We start from the raw sequence: 15678 nt of genomic DNA, 5'->3' as shown, positions 1-15678 counted from the left end.
CACCAACCCGTTCCTTCGTTTTTTTTTTCCTAACGTCAAAGGTTGTCTGGAAGAGATCGCTTTAGTGATAAGACCGCCTTTGCACGCTCTATTTTTTTTTAAGTTTGTGTTTAATTTATATAAAATGTGTGTGTGCAATAAGGACTTAAAACAAAACAAACAAACAAACTTAAATATAATTTTGTTTTTTCTACTGTTCATAAAAGTTTTATCTATTTTTAATAAAATTTAGTTCAAATAATTATTGGGAACGTGAATGGCTGTGCTGGGTATGAGGGGCTGCAAGCAGTGCGCCGGGCAGCCAAGCTGATTAATTGCACCTGGCACGTATACGCGCTCTGTAATCCACTATCAAAAATAGTTATTTTTATAATATACAATGATTATATTTTTAAAATAAAAATCGATTAAAAAATTGAAAATCGATTATTTTCTGGCATCCCTAATATCCCTACCCAGCTGTCGCTGTTCTATAATTACTATCCTAGTCTATGATTGTGTTTTGAGACTTTTGAGCGCTTTTGAGTGTTTTTCGTTTTTGTACGATTTTCATTCCTAATTCATTTTAAAATAGGACATAATTAAAACTGTGATGAGTATTATAATAAGTAGAGTTTAATTTTATAAATAAGTATAGTAGTAAGTGTTTTTAAAGCGAGACACGTGGTAATAATATTGCAATAATGTCGACTCGAAGAGCTAGAATAAAAGCTGTTACTTCTTTGCCACCTAGAAGAAAAAATGCTGCAGTGGCAGAGAATAAGTTGAAGGAGGCTCCAGATAAAAGTACTAAAAGCCCACGTACTCCAGTGTGTGAAAATAAGTCGCCTCGAACTAAAAATGTATCGGAATCTAAATCTTTCGAAAACAGCGCTTATAACATGATAGATAAGTTAAATTCATTAGAAAAACCATCCAACTTAAGTGCTACTCCCATATTAGAAAGTGTAAGCAAATCGAATGCACCAATAATACCACATACTCCGGAAAAAGTAATCTCGACAGAAAACAAGAGAAATTCCTCCAACGTTTTCGCATCACCTGCAAAGAAGGAGAGTCCTAAAAAAACGTTCGCATCACCTATCGCCCCCTCGCCGAAAGTAATCAAGAGTTCTGAGTTAGTGAGACCACACACACCTCTAACCAGACAACCCACTGCACATAAAATAAGTGATAATAATGAGTTGCAGATTGCAGAAAAGATCATTAGCAAAATCAACCATAATACTAAGTCTAAGAAGGATATTGCAAGTGATGGTAAGTGGAATATTAACTACATTGTCAACGACCCTGCAGCATTTGAGAATTTGCAGTATTAATAGATAGGTTCGAGTTCCATCTTCGGCAGGGGCAATTTCAACATATATATAATTTCAGAATTTTCTCTGGTATGGTTGACCAGCCTTGGCTAGTAATAGCGGGCTACCTACTTAGACTGCATGAGTATTAACCACCGGGTGAAATTGCATTAAGGGATAACTATTAAAAAAAAAAATTACAGTAGCTTATGCTGTTACTACTTGGTTGTAACCTTTCATCTCTTCTAAAACTTCCTTACTGAGTTACTTAAAACAAAATAAGCAGGCCAACTGAGTTGTTATGTCATAAACCTTAGAGAAGGCCAGGTTCATCCAAGGCCATTTGCAAAATGATGGTAAAGTGATTATAAAGCCCTCTGCCAAGATTTTGGCAATGGCTAATTAGCAGTTAGTGATATAATCTTTAATATCATCATTCATTGTTTTTAAATTTCATACAATTATTTAATCTTTTTAAATTTTTTATGTTTAGTTTGAGGAAATGAGGAATTTTGTAAAAAATTGTTAAACCAGACCTCAGCCATCATAGCACTTGTATGAATAAACTTACATATGTCAGGTATCTAGACATATTTTATGGCTATAGTCTATAATAAGAAAAACTGTGATTTTCTTAGTGTTGCATTAACAGGAAAAAATCTTAAAATTTGAATAAAATGTTAAAAGGTATAAAGGTCATCAACCACTTGAAGGTTTTTAGATATACTTTACAGTTGTTTTAGACCACCAGTGTGCTCTGCAGAAGAGTATTTTGGTTTCCGGTTTAATTTTTTTGATTTGACATACCTTTAAATACTTTCGTGTGCAAAATGTAGTAGCTAGTATAACACATAGCAATGGTACCATAAAAAGTGTTAGTTAAATTGTATAAAATGTAGTTTTAAGAGAAATGCATAAAATAATCTGAATAACATTTTTTAGATTACAGTATACCAAGTGTCCCAGAAAGTACTGATGATGAAGCAATGGATGGTATTGTTCCACTGAAACCTGCTGCTAGTGTTCCCAAGCCTATTGATGTCTTGAAGAATGAGATAATATCCGAAAATGCTGAGGTTCTTTTTGATCCTATCATACCATTGCCATCACCAAGCAAAGTCCGTCCTAAACTGCGTCCAGTTCCGAGACTGGGACCACATAGAAGAAATAGTGTACAGGTACTATATTCTTAAAATAGATTTACCCTGTACAATTAAAAAAAAATTTTTTTAAAGGTGTCCAATGTTGCTACATGTTGTGCAAAAGAGAGCAGAACATAACCTCATTGTCGCCGCCGTCGTTTGCCCGTATTTATCACGGTTTTTTATGACTCCTGGGCTGAAAAGAAGCCCATGTTCATTTCCATCCTTTCAACTAATCCTATATCAAAATCAAGTTTGTTGGTTGCTTGGTTAAGGGGTAAAGTAAAGACAAACAAACAAACACACTTTCAAATTTATAATATTAGTAAGGATTCTTTAATTGCACAGGTTACACTTAAAATATATAAAGACTTCTGTGTGTTGCTGTTCTTTTTAATTTTGCTTAAATTGTTATTAAGTACATTTTGCTTTAAGGGTAGTGCAAGTGAATCAGAGGATGAAAATCGACGTGGCCTCCTTAACTCAAAAGATCGACAGACTCATGATTTGCACACATTGCAGTCTTTACCCAATAGGTAATCTTTTTTATATAAATATAACTATAGAAAACATAATCTGAACCGCAGAATACAATGGTGATATTTGTGTTGTATATTTCACTAATTTCTTTTCGAAATTAGAGTAGGTGCTATTTTCAGACATGTCAAATTATTTTTATTTAAAGATTGTAAATTGTGCCCTGAACACTTGCAGTGTTAGTCCTTGTAATGTCCCAACTTTAACTTTTTTTAAATACATATTGTTTGTGTATTTCATAAATTTATGAGAATAATAGTGTAATTGTTAATTAGTGTAAGTGCATTTGTCCGTACTTATTAATTGATAATAATAAAGTTGTGAAGTCCACCAATACACACTGGGCTAGCGTAGTGGACTATGTCCTTAACCTCTTCTTATTGTTCGTACCCGTGCCCTGATGGCTGGTAATGGTGTGATATGATGATTTTAGTAAAGGCAAAATACTGTAGAATACTGAACAAAAACACAACAATATCATAGCACAATATAAAATTTTATATAATTTGTGTCTTTTGTTTTGTTCACTAATTTTCAATTACTCGTCTAACCTTTACAATTGTTTCAGAGATGTCAGTAGAGTAAGAAATGATTCTGTTTGCTCAAGTGTCAGCGCAGTGGTGGTGGCCGCTCCGCCAACAGCTGCGGCGTCCCCAGTTAGAGACAAGCAACAAATTCACAAGTATGTTATACAAGGTCGCTGAACTCTATTAACAGTTTTTTTTATAGATTTTCGTCCATGGTGGTAAATTTCCAGAAACATTTTACAACTAAGCGCGAATTATTTAGTGTAAGCATACTCGGGAGCACGCTCTGTTTTGAGAAAGACCGGAAAGAGATCGGCAGGCTGCTTGCAAATCTCGCGACAGGCTTAAATTTTGCAACCTTTTGGAATTTTTTTTATGCAAAAGTGGCGTTCGACAGCAATGATCGCGAGATTTACGCCTATCGATTTCGATCGAAGGATTTCTTTCCGGTCTATGAGAGTCTATGGTCTATTTTGCGGGACTGAACTTAACATGCTCTCTGAGAAAATTTATATTTTGTTTCAATCTGGAGTGCCAATATGTATCATTTGTTTGCCTCCGGAACCGGTATTAGAGAGTTTTTAGTCTTTTTAATTTTAGTTTCTTGAACAGTCGCGTCACACTTACATGCTGGCCACGAGATCAGCAAAGCGTCTAGTGTAACACAACAGAAAACCCCTTTCTCCTATTAGAAAGGAGGGGGAGGCCTTTATGACCTTTGAGCAGCAATGGAACGTTAATAAGGTGTGGATGATTTTGAAGGAATGTTTGACAGGATGCGTCGTCAAGAGGAATGTCGCCGCAGGATGGCGATGCGCCGGCGCAGGGAAAACGCCAAACGCGAAACACTCACCATGTATGACCTCATCTTCTATAACCCAACTTCGAATCCCCTTGTGTAAGTATTATTTTTGGCAAACTTATTAGTGATTCTGGGATCAAATATTTTTTGTCCACATACTTGTACCTCAAGCTCGAAAAACGTGTCTAGATTACCTCTTTTTAATATATATACTAAGTACAAACTATGCATGAAACGTTTGAAATGGAAATCGCAAAATATTGGTTAGCATGTAATGTGTCAACAAAAATGTACCCAACCAATCGAAAGCTAGCACTGATGTGTGACGTCATGTACGCAACAGTTCACAGCCAATCAAGATCTTTAGATACTGTGATGCATCAGCGTTTGAATCGTCGAATAGAATTGCCATTTTTATATCCTTGTTATTTTTCGCTAGATATTTTTCTACAAATACAAAGTATTTACATTATGTTAAACAGCTTCGTCATAAAAATATCTCAATTCGCACAAACATTTGCTACGGAATCTGTTTTAGTGAAGCAATTTGACTATTCTGTAAGTTTTGTGACAGTGGCTAGTACCTATCATATTCGGAAAACATTTGCAACGAGTCGCTGTCAAATTATACGTTTTGCGAGAACACCCGTTGGCAACTTGTTGATAAATTTACCTAAATAGGGTGGCAGTTCAGTAACTTGTCTGATAGTTTCTAACTGGTAGCAACCTCTGTGATGAATACTGGTCTTTTAAACGGTTTTAATTCCATACAAAATATGAGTAAGTATGCAAATGGTTATGTGACATTATTCGATTTGTATGAAGAACCCCTCCTAAATATAACATGCCTTTGAAGGTGGGGAATCCTGCACGCCTAAGAGTTTTCCATAATTTCTCAAAGACGTATGAAGTCTACCATTCCGCACATGGCCAGCGTGGTGGATTACGGCCTCAACGCTTCAAATTCTAAGAGGAGGTGATAGGTAATAATAATGATAACGATGATATAAGAGTTATCGGTCCACCGAAACTATGATACATCCAACAACGCAATATAATTTTAGGCTCACCGACGATGAAATTAAACTAAAACAAGCAAAAGAAAAACAAGAAGCGGAGAGGAAGACACAAGAGAAAAAAGCAGAAGCAGAGAAACCACAGAAATCAACGAAAAATTCGGCAGAGCCTGCACCCGTACCGCAAATCAAGTTAGGACCAAAAGGGGAAATCATTCTCGACGAACAAAGTCTGGTAAAGTATCCTTCCTGTAAATCTTATGAATCAAGTAATTAAATTATATTTGTATGATAACCTATTTTAAGCGACCCTACTTTCTGAGTCCAAGGCCCGGGGTTCGACTACCACGAATGGAAAATGTGTGTGTGATGAACATGAATAGATTTTAAGTGTCTGGGTGTTTAATTGTATATTTAAAGGATTTATGTATATTATTCATAAAAATATTCATCGGTCTTCTTAGTACAAATAACACCAGTTTACTTCAGGGGTATCTTTGCATCTGAGTCTCTCACGGGATTACAGAAATGCACCCGTATTTATATCAAAAAACCGATCGACGTCATGGCATGAACATTTGTTGTGAATCAATATCAATTATTAATTGTTTCTGGAAAACAATTCATTAATTAAATAACAATTATCAGCATGTTCTATAAAATGCTAATAAATTTAATAAAATGTTTGGCACATATTATCAAAAGTACTTTGCGAATATGTTAAAACTCATATCCCTCGATACCACCTCGTCTAGATATTTCCTATATTTACGGAAACGCGTGTATAATTGTCTAATCTATGAAATTATAATTTATCATCATCATCAAAGCTCTACAGCCATGTGTGGGCCTTGGCTTGATCAAGCATATTTCTCCATTAGAGGCGGTCAGAAGCTGCTTCTTTCCAGCTCCGAACTCCCAGAACCCTCATATCCCTCTCAACTTCATCACTCCACCGATCCCTAGGTCGTCCTCGGCCTCTACGCCCCTCCAAAGTGCCCCCTATCAACCTCTTTGGGGCCTTCCATGCGTTGCACAAGCCCAGCCCATTGCATTCTTAACAGTAAAATTATAATTACATTTTGTTGCTTGTTACGCCAAGTGTCTTCTTCGATCGGACGTCAAATAGATCGATTTTAAGGCTCCACACACACGGATTTAATACAGTCCATGTTTGTAGTCTTAGCAAGACTAAATAGTGAAGTACGTAAATTGCTACCGAGTAAAGCTACAGTATAACTGTACCACACCATAAAGAAGAGATACAGTAGTTCTACGCATTTGAGCTCGTGATGGCGCGTCGCTTGTATAAATGATATATAAGTCTGATGCCATTAAGGGTCAGTAAGGGTCCTTCCTCGCCACCTTAACTCACGATTGCTTTCTTCAGACGGCTTCCTCAGACTCTGTATGAACATTCCTACTCAGTGGTGATGCTACTTATAAAGTTTGTTATCAAGAACGTGTGAGGAAAACATAAATTAATATTTGCAGGTTATAAAACAAACGGAAAGCGATCGACAAGTGTCATCGGTTGTCCACGAAGGTGCTTGGGGATCGGGAACGGAATATCGGAAGTACAACTTCTGTCGGGCGGCTGGTTGGACTGCGCAGGAAACTGTTCAGTTTTACCGCGCTCTGGCTGCACTGGGGACAGACTTCACTCTGATGGCTCAGTTATTTCCTGAGAGGACGAGAAAGCAGCTCAAACAGAAGGTATATATTCTAATTCGCGGTTAGTTGCGGTATTATAGTACTGGCTTCGCGGAACTTCAGCGCTGATTCTCAACAGATAATTCTGCTTAACAATTATTGATTGTTAAGTCAACATCTCCTGAGGATGCTCCAGTTTCGGAGCGAAACGTCCGTATTTATTTATTTATTATTCTAGTACTCTTACTTCAAATGGTCCGACAGATTTTAGTGATCGGAGTACAAAAACAGGTCGTGTAGTAACGAAAAATCTTTTCGTGAGAATTGCATTTAGATACTCACTGTGTTTTTTTAAACTCAGTTACACATATAAATAAAAACCGAATATCTGTTTGAAGCAATTATAAATTACACCATACAGATTCTCCTGTTCTCCTCCTGCTTATATTGCCATAATATATCATGGATTTCCATAATATATCATGGATTTCCGCAAAGTAACGTCTGCTTCTATCCAATATTGAAAAATTTAAGTGTCTGTTCACTTTAGAGTGGTGAATAAGATTACCACTACCTAATAATACGAAGTTCTCCAGCTCATCTAGTATCAAGCTCACTTCTGCGAGGCCAGAAAGTTTACAGACTCTACTCCTTTTGAACACCCTGACATACGCGCAAGTTCACTTTAGGCTTCTACCGAACGCCTGTGAGAGTCCCATGTTTTTTCGAAGTTAGAGACATCAGCATTTAGAAGATAGGTTTCTTAAGGAGGTTTCAAAAAAGATAGAGACTACCAGTACAGATGGAGACTACTCGTAGTTCAGGGCTGCTAATGAGATGGGAACATGCTTACCTTTCTTAGAGGATACAGACATCTTAAAAGAAACCTTTACAATTTTGCTGTCCCTAACTTTGATAAAACACGGGGCCGCGCCAAAAGTGAACTTGCGCGTATATCAGGATATACTTCTATATATGGTGTTCCATGATTCACATTTACTGTAAATACGAGCAAGCTCACTTCAGGGCGCACAGAGAGTTTGCAGACTGCTTATCTTGAACACCCTGGCATATGCGCAAGTTCATTGGTCGACATGTGGTTGAAAGAAAGTCCCATGTATTGTCAAAGTTATGGACAACAAAGTTGCGAAGAAAGGCTTCTTTAAAGGTGTTTGTATCTTCTTAGAAAGTTGAGTAACTTTCAAGCTTTGCCCTGAACTACGAGCAAGCTAGTTGCAGGACGGAAAAAAAAGATAAAAACTACTGTACTTCAATACATAGTGTGCTGTAGGTAGTGCTAAGTTAACCAGGTCATCTAGTATCAACAAGTTCACTTTAGGGCGGCCAGAAAGTTGGTAGGCTACCCTTTTCCAACAACCGAGAAAAACGCGCGAGTTCACTTCATCGCGGTGAATAAGATTGGAAACTACTTTTAATAGATGTTTTTATGTAGTACGAAAATCACCTGACAGGCTAGAATGCGTTTGAATTATCTCTACCCGGAACTCGTATTTTTTCTATTATGACATAATTTTCTCGTGGTGCGTATGCTAGTCCAACAGGTTACGTTGTTAATAATTAATTTTCTTTTACATTACACAGTTCAAAAAGGAGGAAAGGCTAAACGGCGCTCAAATAGACAAGGCGTTACGTGCATCCGTACAGTTCGATGTAACTCTGCTGAAGGAGGAGTTTGCGGAGGAACGCGCGTTTGCCGCTAAGCAAGCGGAACTCGAGCGGGAAAGGATTAACAAAGAAAAACAAGCCGAGAAAAGTCGATTGAGAGCTGCCAAGGAGAGTCGCATGAGGCAAAGTGAGTACCTTTCGACTTCCTACAAAAAGGAGTTTTATCATTCAGGATGTTTTTTTATGTATGTTCGGACATAGCTCCGTAATTTATAGCAAAATTATTTATTTCGGAATCTCTTTTAAATTACCTACATATCGATCATGTTAAAGTTTCGGAGACAGACAACGGAACTGACAGCAAATCAACCGCGATCGTAATATACATTGTTTACGCCACGCAACATAACATCAAGCCTATACCGCAGTCTTCAACCCCCATTTTCTATGAAAGTTAGTAACAGGTACCTAGTTGCATGTTTTTATGACGTCGAATATGTACCTATATGCATAGTTTTGTACCGGTTAATTTGATTTCAAACTATCAGTTGGTAAGGTTTTTGTTATAAATACCAAAATCCATAATCTTTAGATATGGAACTAAGGACTTACTAAAGCTCTAATACGGTCATGACAACCAGCGTGCGTTTACGCGGGAAATCCTTTTTGTTTTTTTTTAATATGATTTTCAGTTTAGATCAACAAAACCTTTAGTTTCTGGAGTAGATACTTCCGGGCAGTCTTTCAAAATTAGCCTATTCTGGCCCGGAGTTTTTGACGACCTTCGAGGCTCCCTGGCGCAGTAATAACGCTGAGGTTTTAAAAGGTTTCGATTCCAGACAGAATGTGGGAATTTGTAATTCCTGAATTTTTTTCCGGCCGGTCTGGGGCCAAGCGATTTACTATTCTGGTACAACGGTGGCAACTAATTAGGAGTACTGGTTTAAGAAGAAGAAGAAACACTTAATTGCATGCATGACATAAAGGTGAAGAAACAGTAAGGAGTTTACAGTATAACACAATGTAGACATGAAAAGGCGGCCTTATTGCTGCAAGCAATCTCTTACAGACAACCTTTGTAGACAGGACTTACTGCAAGAGAACGGGATAGTGCCAAGAGCGTTCTATAATATATTACATATATACCAAAATTCAAAAATTCAAAATTCAAAATTCATTTATTTCAATTAGGCCTAATACAAGCACTTTTGAAACGTCAAGTCTGTCCGTGTGTAGTGACTCTACCACCGGTTCGGAAGGCAGATTCTACCGAGAAGAAGCCGGCAAGAAACTCAGCCAGAAGCCGGCAAGAAACCAAAATATATATATATTTTTTTTACTACAAGTTAGCCCTTTACTTCAATCTCACCTGGTGGAAAGCTAAGATGGTAGCAGGCTAACCTGAGTAGTCATACCACTAATAGGTTTCTGGAACAGTAAATCGCTAAGCGGCACGTCTGTGTCGGTAGGATGGTAACTAGAGACGGCGAAAGCCTCCCACCAGACCAGACAAAAGAAAATTCAGAAATTATAAATTCCCAAATTGCCCCTGTCGGGAATTGAACCCGGGACCTCCTACTTAAATTCACAGCGCTCACCGCTGCACCAGGGAGGTTTATAGATAAAAATACATACGTAATTGAAATAAATATCATTAATATATTTTAATTATATATAATAAATAATAAATAAATATACTACGCATTAATATATTTTAATTATATATAATAAATAATAAATAAATATACTACGACAATACTCACATCGTCATCTAGCCCCAAAGTAAGCGTAGCTTGTGTTATGGGTACTAAGATGACTGATAAATATATTTATGAATAATATACATAAATACTTAGAATATACATATAAACACCCAGACCCACTTTACCAGTTGTGGGAATCGAACCCACGGCCTTGGACTCAGAAAGCAGGGTCGCTGCCCACTGAGCCAGTCGTCCGTCATAATAATTCTATAATACTAGGTTCAATATAATTTCAATACCTCTAACAGGCTAGCCCTATATGGATTGGTGGTAACTTGTAAAGGAAAAGAAAAAAACCAAATACACTAACCATATTATAACTGTAAATGGTTTTTATAATTAAACTCTCTGTTTTTTTTAACAGGCCGCGGATCGAAGGCCCTGGAAGCAGCCAAGGTATCCGCACATGAAAACGCCATCAACACTGACGACATAATAAAACAACATACCAGCAGAAAACGACCAAATCGATCAACGACACCGGTCACTCCAGATATATCTAAAATAGCGATTAATTCAGCCTTTAAATCCAGAGATATAGAGGATATGGCAAACAGCAGAACAAATACACCAAGCTTGCTGATAAAAACACCGGAGGCAATCAACGCTTTGCAAATACCGAAAAATATAGAAAATGGATCATTAGTTGTGCTAACTGTTAATGATCCATCGTCACCGGCCAAGAAAATGCTACAGACTTACATAGCAAATGGTCCAGGAAAGTTGACTCCCGTTGATTTACCACCAAATATATTGAACTATGTAGTTGGATACATGAAAAAGGGTACTCCAAAAGGATCAAATCTGTCTTCGTCCCCACAGCTCATGTCTCCGAGCAGTGTTACAAGTATTGAAAGTCATAATAGTGCCCCCAGTGTGTCGGTGTTGCCAAACCCGGCTAAAAGACAACGGCATAGTTCGTACACAATTACTCAGCTTTGATGTAGTATAGTCTTTTGAATTTTGAGCGGTGATAGCCTAGTGATTAAAGCTTCAGCTTTCCTCAGGGAGGGATCCAGTTCTATCCCATGCTAACCTCTAGCTTTTCGTAGTTATGCGTCAATTAAACAACACTTTAATAGTGAAGGAAACTCTTGAGAAAATCTGCAATCATGACAGTTCTCCATAATGTTGTCAAAGGCATGTGAAGATCACCAGTCCGCATTTGGCCAGCGTGGTGAACTAAGGCCTCAACTTTCCTCATTCTGACAAGAGACCCTCACCATGTAGTGGCTTGGTGATACGTTGATGGTTATAATGATTACATTTTGAACTTTTTAGATGAATATACTAAAAGGATCTATTTGTCATCTCCTCATTTGTTATCGCCGAGCAGTGTCACAAGTATTTTCAATCTTGTATGACATGTAGCGAATGCTTATTTTAATCTAATAACAGAGACAATGCACTGCTTGACCGAAATAGATAAAACAAAAAAATACAAAATTAAAAAAAAAACGTGTATTGAAAGCAATAATATTATTAATATTTACATCTGGTGCTAAAAGAAATTGTAATGCAGTACAGTTAGTAGAAGAGTAAATAAGTTGATGAAGTTGTTGTTTTAGTTTTAGTTTTAGTATCTAAATTCAGTTGAGAAATATTTTATTCTTATCTAAACTTTGTTTGAGGATTAACGCTAGAATAGATTGATGTGATGTAGACATTTATTTATCTGCATATCTTAAGAACTGGAACATATATACATATATACACTGTTAAACACATTACCCTCCGTTAGAGAAGAGGACTGCCCAAGTTCGGAAGAGAAGAGAGAGAGAATCGGGTAAAAACGTAGAATGATTTCAAGGAATGAAAAAGAGTGATTGATTTTCTATTTAGATAAAATGTAGAAAAATTTAATGAATGAATGATTACACTTTTATTTTACACCACCGAGGTAATTTTGCAACAATGCAAATTCAATAGAGCTAAAAAATAGGAAGTTGCAAATTAGCGGCATGCTAGTTGGCACAATATATATTAATATTTTGTTAAAAAGTGGTAATACTTATCTATTTTTTTTAATGACACTCATTTGGCGCGTTATAAAAATTGCGATCGGGAAAGTGAATTTCTCCAAATGAAAAACGCGAAGATTTATCGCAAGATATGAAGGTTATTCAAGCTATAAAATAAGATAACAATATTTTTTTCCCTATGAAACCCTTGCATATGTAAAAACTGGCCTGCGCGTTGTGACACTTGCAATGATATAGAAATACCTGCACTAGTAAAAATATATGTATGTGGTTTGATACAAATCTCAAGTTCTGCGTTGAAATAAGTGCTGCTATACCATGAATTCCAATTATACTGCCAATAAACGCGAGGAAATTATCTGTGGTACGTGAAACTCCATAATAAAGCATGAATTCAGTAGTAGTTCAATGAGAATTATTATTTTCATGAGTATTTTGTATACTTATGTGTTTAAATTTTTTTCTAGGTCTTTTGTGTTGTTTAACGCAGTTCACGTTTATAAGAATGCGCAAAATAAAAGAATGTGGTTAACGTCAAAGGAGCATAGATAACTTTATTTTTTGTGGTTGTGTACTGTCTATGATTAGTGTGATACTATTTTTAAAAAAATGCGTCTCAGGTAATGCTAGGGGCCATGAGTAGTGACACAGGTATTACTGTATGATGTATGAATACCGCCAATCGACTCCACTTCCAAGTTCAACCAAAAAACGTAAATGTTCCGTAAGAATGTACACGGGTTTTGTAAATGCCCGTAACGCGGACGAAGAACGGGCTAGTTATTTATAATTTAGGAATTATTATTTATTAAGGATTATTTTTGTAATTTTACATGATTCATAAACTTATACTTCTCTAAGGTTATAGACAAATGCGAGTAACAACTTTATGGAAGTAATTTGAAGACTCGCAAGTACATTTTGATAAGTTATTCAACTATTATTTGTTAAATCTTTGAGCCTACAAGACCTGATCGTTTTCCTTTTTATTTCATTAAATATACTACTATATCCAATAACTGAGGACAGGATTAACGGACATTACGAAACTGTACCTAAAGAGCTGATGCCTATAATTTAATACGTGAACTCACTCTCGTGTTTTAATGACCCAATAAGTATATAGCTTGTATGCAATAATTTATATTAATTAATAGCTGTCATAAAACCGTTGGGTTGATAATTTTAATTAGTCCTCTAAATATTTAGCGTAATATTTTAAGTATAAAACGCCTGTGATATATGTGTTTCTAACATTCTAACATTCAAAATACTCACCACAATAATGTAACCATACATAAAATGCTTATGTATACCAAAATCTGTGCAGGTATACAAGTCCAATTGTAATAAAAGAGATTTAGAGCATAGATCTTCGACACTGCTCCGATGCAATTCGGCGGGCTTTACTTATTATTTATATTTTGTGATATAACCAAAATCAGACATTTGAAGTTTCTATTTTCTGAGGCACGGGGGGAAAGGACAAAATGATTATCACCCCGTCAGTTTTATCCACTCTCCAAGCGAACGGGTGGAAGTATTATCCCAATAAAAAAGTGTAAAATTCCCCTCTTTTACCGTAAACTTCTCCTTTGACTTGTGCCGTATATTGGCAGTTCGCTGGTACCAAGAGTTCAACAGAAAAATTAAATACCTTTAAATTTTTTTGTACTTAAAGGGCATCCTTGTTATCCAGAATCGACCGTAGTAAACACTAGACAAACGGGGCAGTTTTTTCCCATTTTTTCATCATGGTTTCTAAGTCTTTGTTACATTTTGTGGTAGATAAATTATTAGTAGTGATCTTAGATAAATTATTTGTGTTGGCTGGGCTACCACTAGATACGGATTCATACTAGTAAAATGTGTCAAAAAAATTTACACAGACATTGTCTTTCTTCTTTATTTTTCTTAGCTGCAATAACAGCAGTGGCATGACTTCATATTTTTTTATTCATCCAACGATGTTTTACCAAAAGAAAGCAGATACAGCCAGCTAACATCACATTAAAAATCATCAAAATTAAAATCAAGTGATTCCTGCTACTGTAGTCTGTATTAGGTACGCGTCGCGTAGCGTATGTACTATGCGCATGCCTGTCTTTTATCTTCAATGGGGTTGTCATAAGTAAATACTTTGAATGTTTTCAATTAGTTTGTACGAAAAAATAAATACTATGGATTTACTTGAGACCACCCACCCTCTTACTTAAGACTTAACATGCCTCATATATGATTGTTAACACTTTTTACTAATTAAAAAGAAGCTTATTCAGTATACGAGTTAACTAAGTGTATGATTTTGAATCTTAGTTTAACGATTAATATATTTTTTCGTTGTCGATAAAGCCGAAACCGATTGTACGCTAAATTCTCCTTCAAAATTTGATCACTCACCCATTTACTGACATAAGTCATTGTTGCTTAGCCAGCGTGCCAAAAACGTTACATTGCTATACAATTTCTCCCATACCATATGTTGACTATTTATTGTTTGGTCTCGATTATTAGCAGTTAATTGTGATATTTAAATAATAAAGGTACTTTAAAATTTTAATCTTGATGAATTCGGCATTCAAGGTTATCTAGTTGGAGCGAATCTACCAATAATTAATCTAAGGTTAAAATATAATTTTTTATAAGTTACCTATATTTTAATATTTCCGTTATGGAAAATTGGCTGTCGTTATGGAGTGCCAACTTTCGTGACGTACGTTTCTTTATCACTTTTATGTATTGTTGTTAAGGTTTTAAAGATGTTAATTGAAACATTGAATTGTTAACTTGCACGGGCTTCAAAAATGTAAAAATTGCACGTTTTACATGATTGAAACCATGTTCATGTATTTATTTATTGTGCCTATGTAATCTTAGCTTTAATTTGATACCGATGAATAAATTGAACGCAGTATTGATGCTTTGTTTTTTATTTAATTACCCATTTCTTACCGTGTCTCAGAGTTCCAAGAGGAAATTAACAATTATTTTGGCGCATATAATCTTTGTAAGTCTGTTAAGGTTGAAACGTTTAGTATCAAATATTATTTATTAAACGTACTCTGTCGATAAATGTTATCGATATCACTCCCTGCTGTTACGGACGACGCTACGCTTCCTAAGCACACTGGGTCCGAGCGAGAAAGACAAATGATTTATTGCCCGATGACTCGGTTCTTACTCGGGCACTATAGCAATTGGCAACCATTAAGAATAAGGCACCTTTAGCTTCTCGAGAAATTTCGCTTCGCTTTCAAGTCCGTTTTGCGTTTTTAAGCCAAATGGTCAAAGAATTAAAAAAACATTACACGGGTACAGTTAAAACACCGATG

General features: G+C 36.1%; 1 protein-coding gene across 1 annotated transcript; it reads left to right on the top strand.

Moving 5' to 3' along the window:
* Window positions 1-515: 515 nt before the first annotated feature.
* Window positions 516-11929, top strand: LOC120633098 (transcription factor TFIIIB component B''). Its single transcript, XM_039903208.1, has 9 exons — window positions 516-1257; window positions 2241-2476; window positions 2876-2976; window positions 3546-3659; window positions 4280-4402; window positions 5371-5557; window positions 6817-7038; window positions 8578-8788; window positions 10729-11929. Exons 1-9 carry the CDS (start codon window positions 684-686, stop codon window positions 11304-11306), a joined length of 2346 nt encoding a protein of 781 aa, XP_039759142.1. The 5' UTR covers window positions 516-683; the 3' UTR covers window positions 11307-11929.
* The last annotated feature ends 3749 nt before the right edge of the window (window positions 11930-15678 follow it).

Source organism: Pararge aegeria, chromosome 21 (genome assembly GCF_905163445.1).
Source record: "Pararge aegeria chromosome 21, ilParAegt1.1, whole genome shotgun sequence".
Classification (NCBI taxonomy): domain Eukaryota; kingdom Metazoa; phylum Arthropoda; class Insecta; order Lepidoptera; family Nymphalidae; genus Pararge; species Pararge aegeria.
The sequence above is the reverse complement of the archived record's forward strand: the minus strand, read 5'-3'. Positions and strand labels throughout refer to the sequence as shown.

Coding starts and splice junctions, on each gene's coding strand:
- LOC120633098 (XM_039903208.1), top strand. CDS start 684: ATGTCGACTCGAAGAGCTAGAATAAAAGCTGTTACTTCTTTGCCACCT. Junction 2,977..3,545: donor TTGCAGTCTTTACCCAATAG/GTAATCTTTTTT, acceptor CAATTGTTTCAG/AGATGTCAGTAGAGTAAGAA. Junction 4,403..5,370: donor CCAACTTCGAATCCCCTTGT/GTAAGTATTATT, acceptor ATATAATTTTAG/GCTCACCGACGATGAAATTA.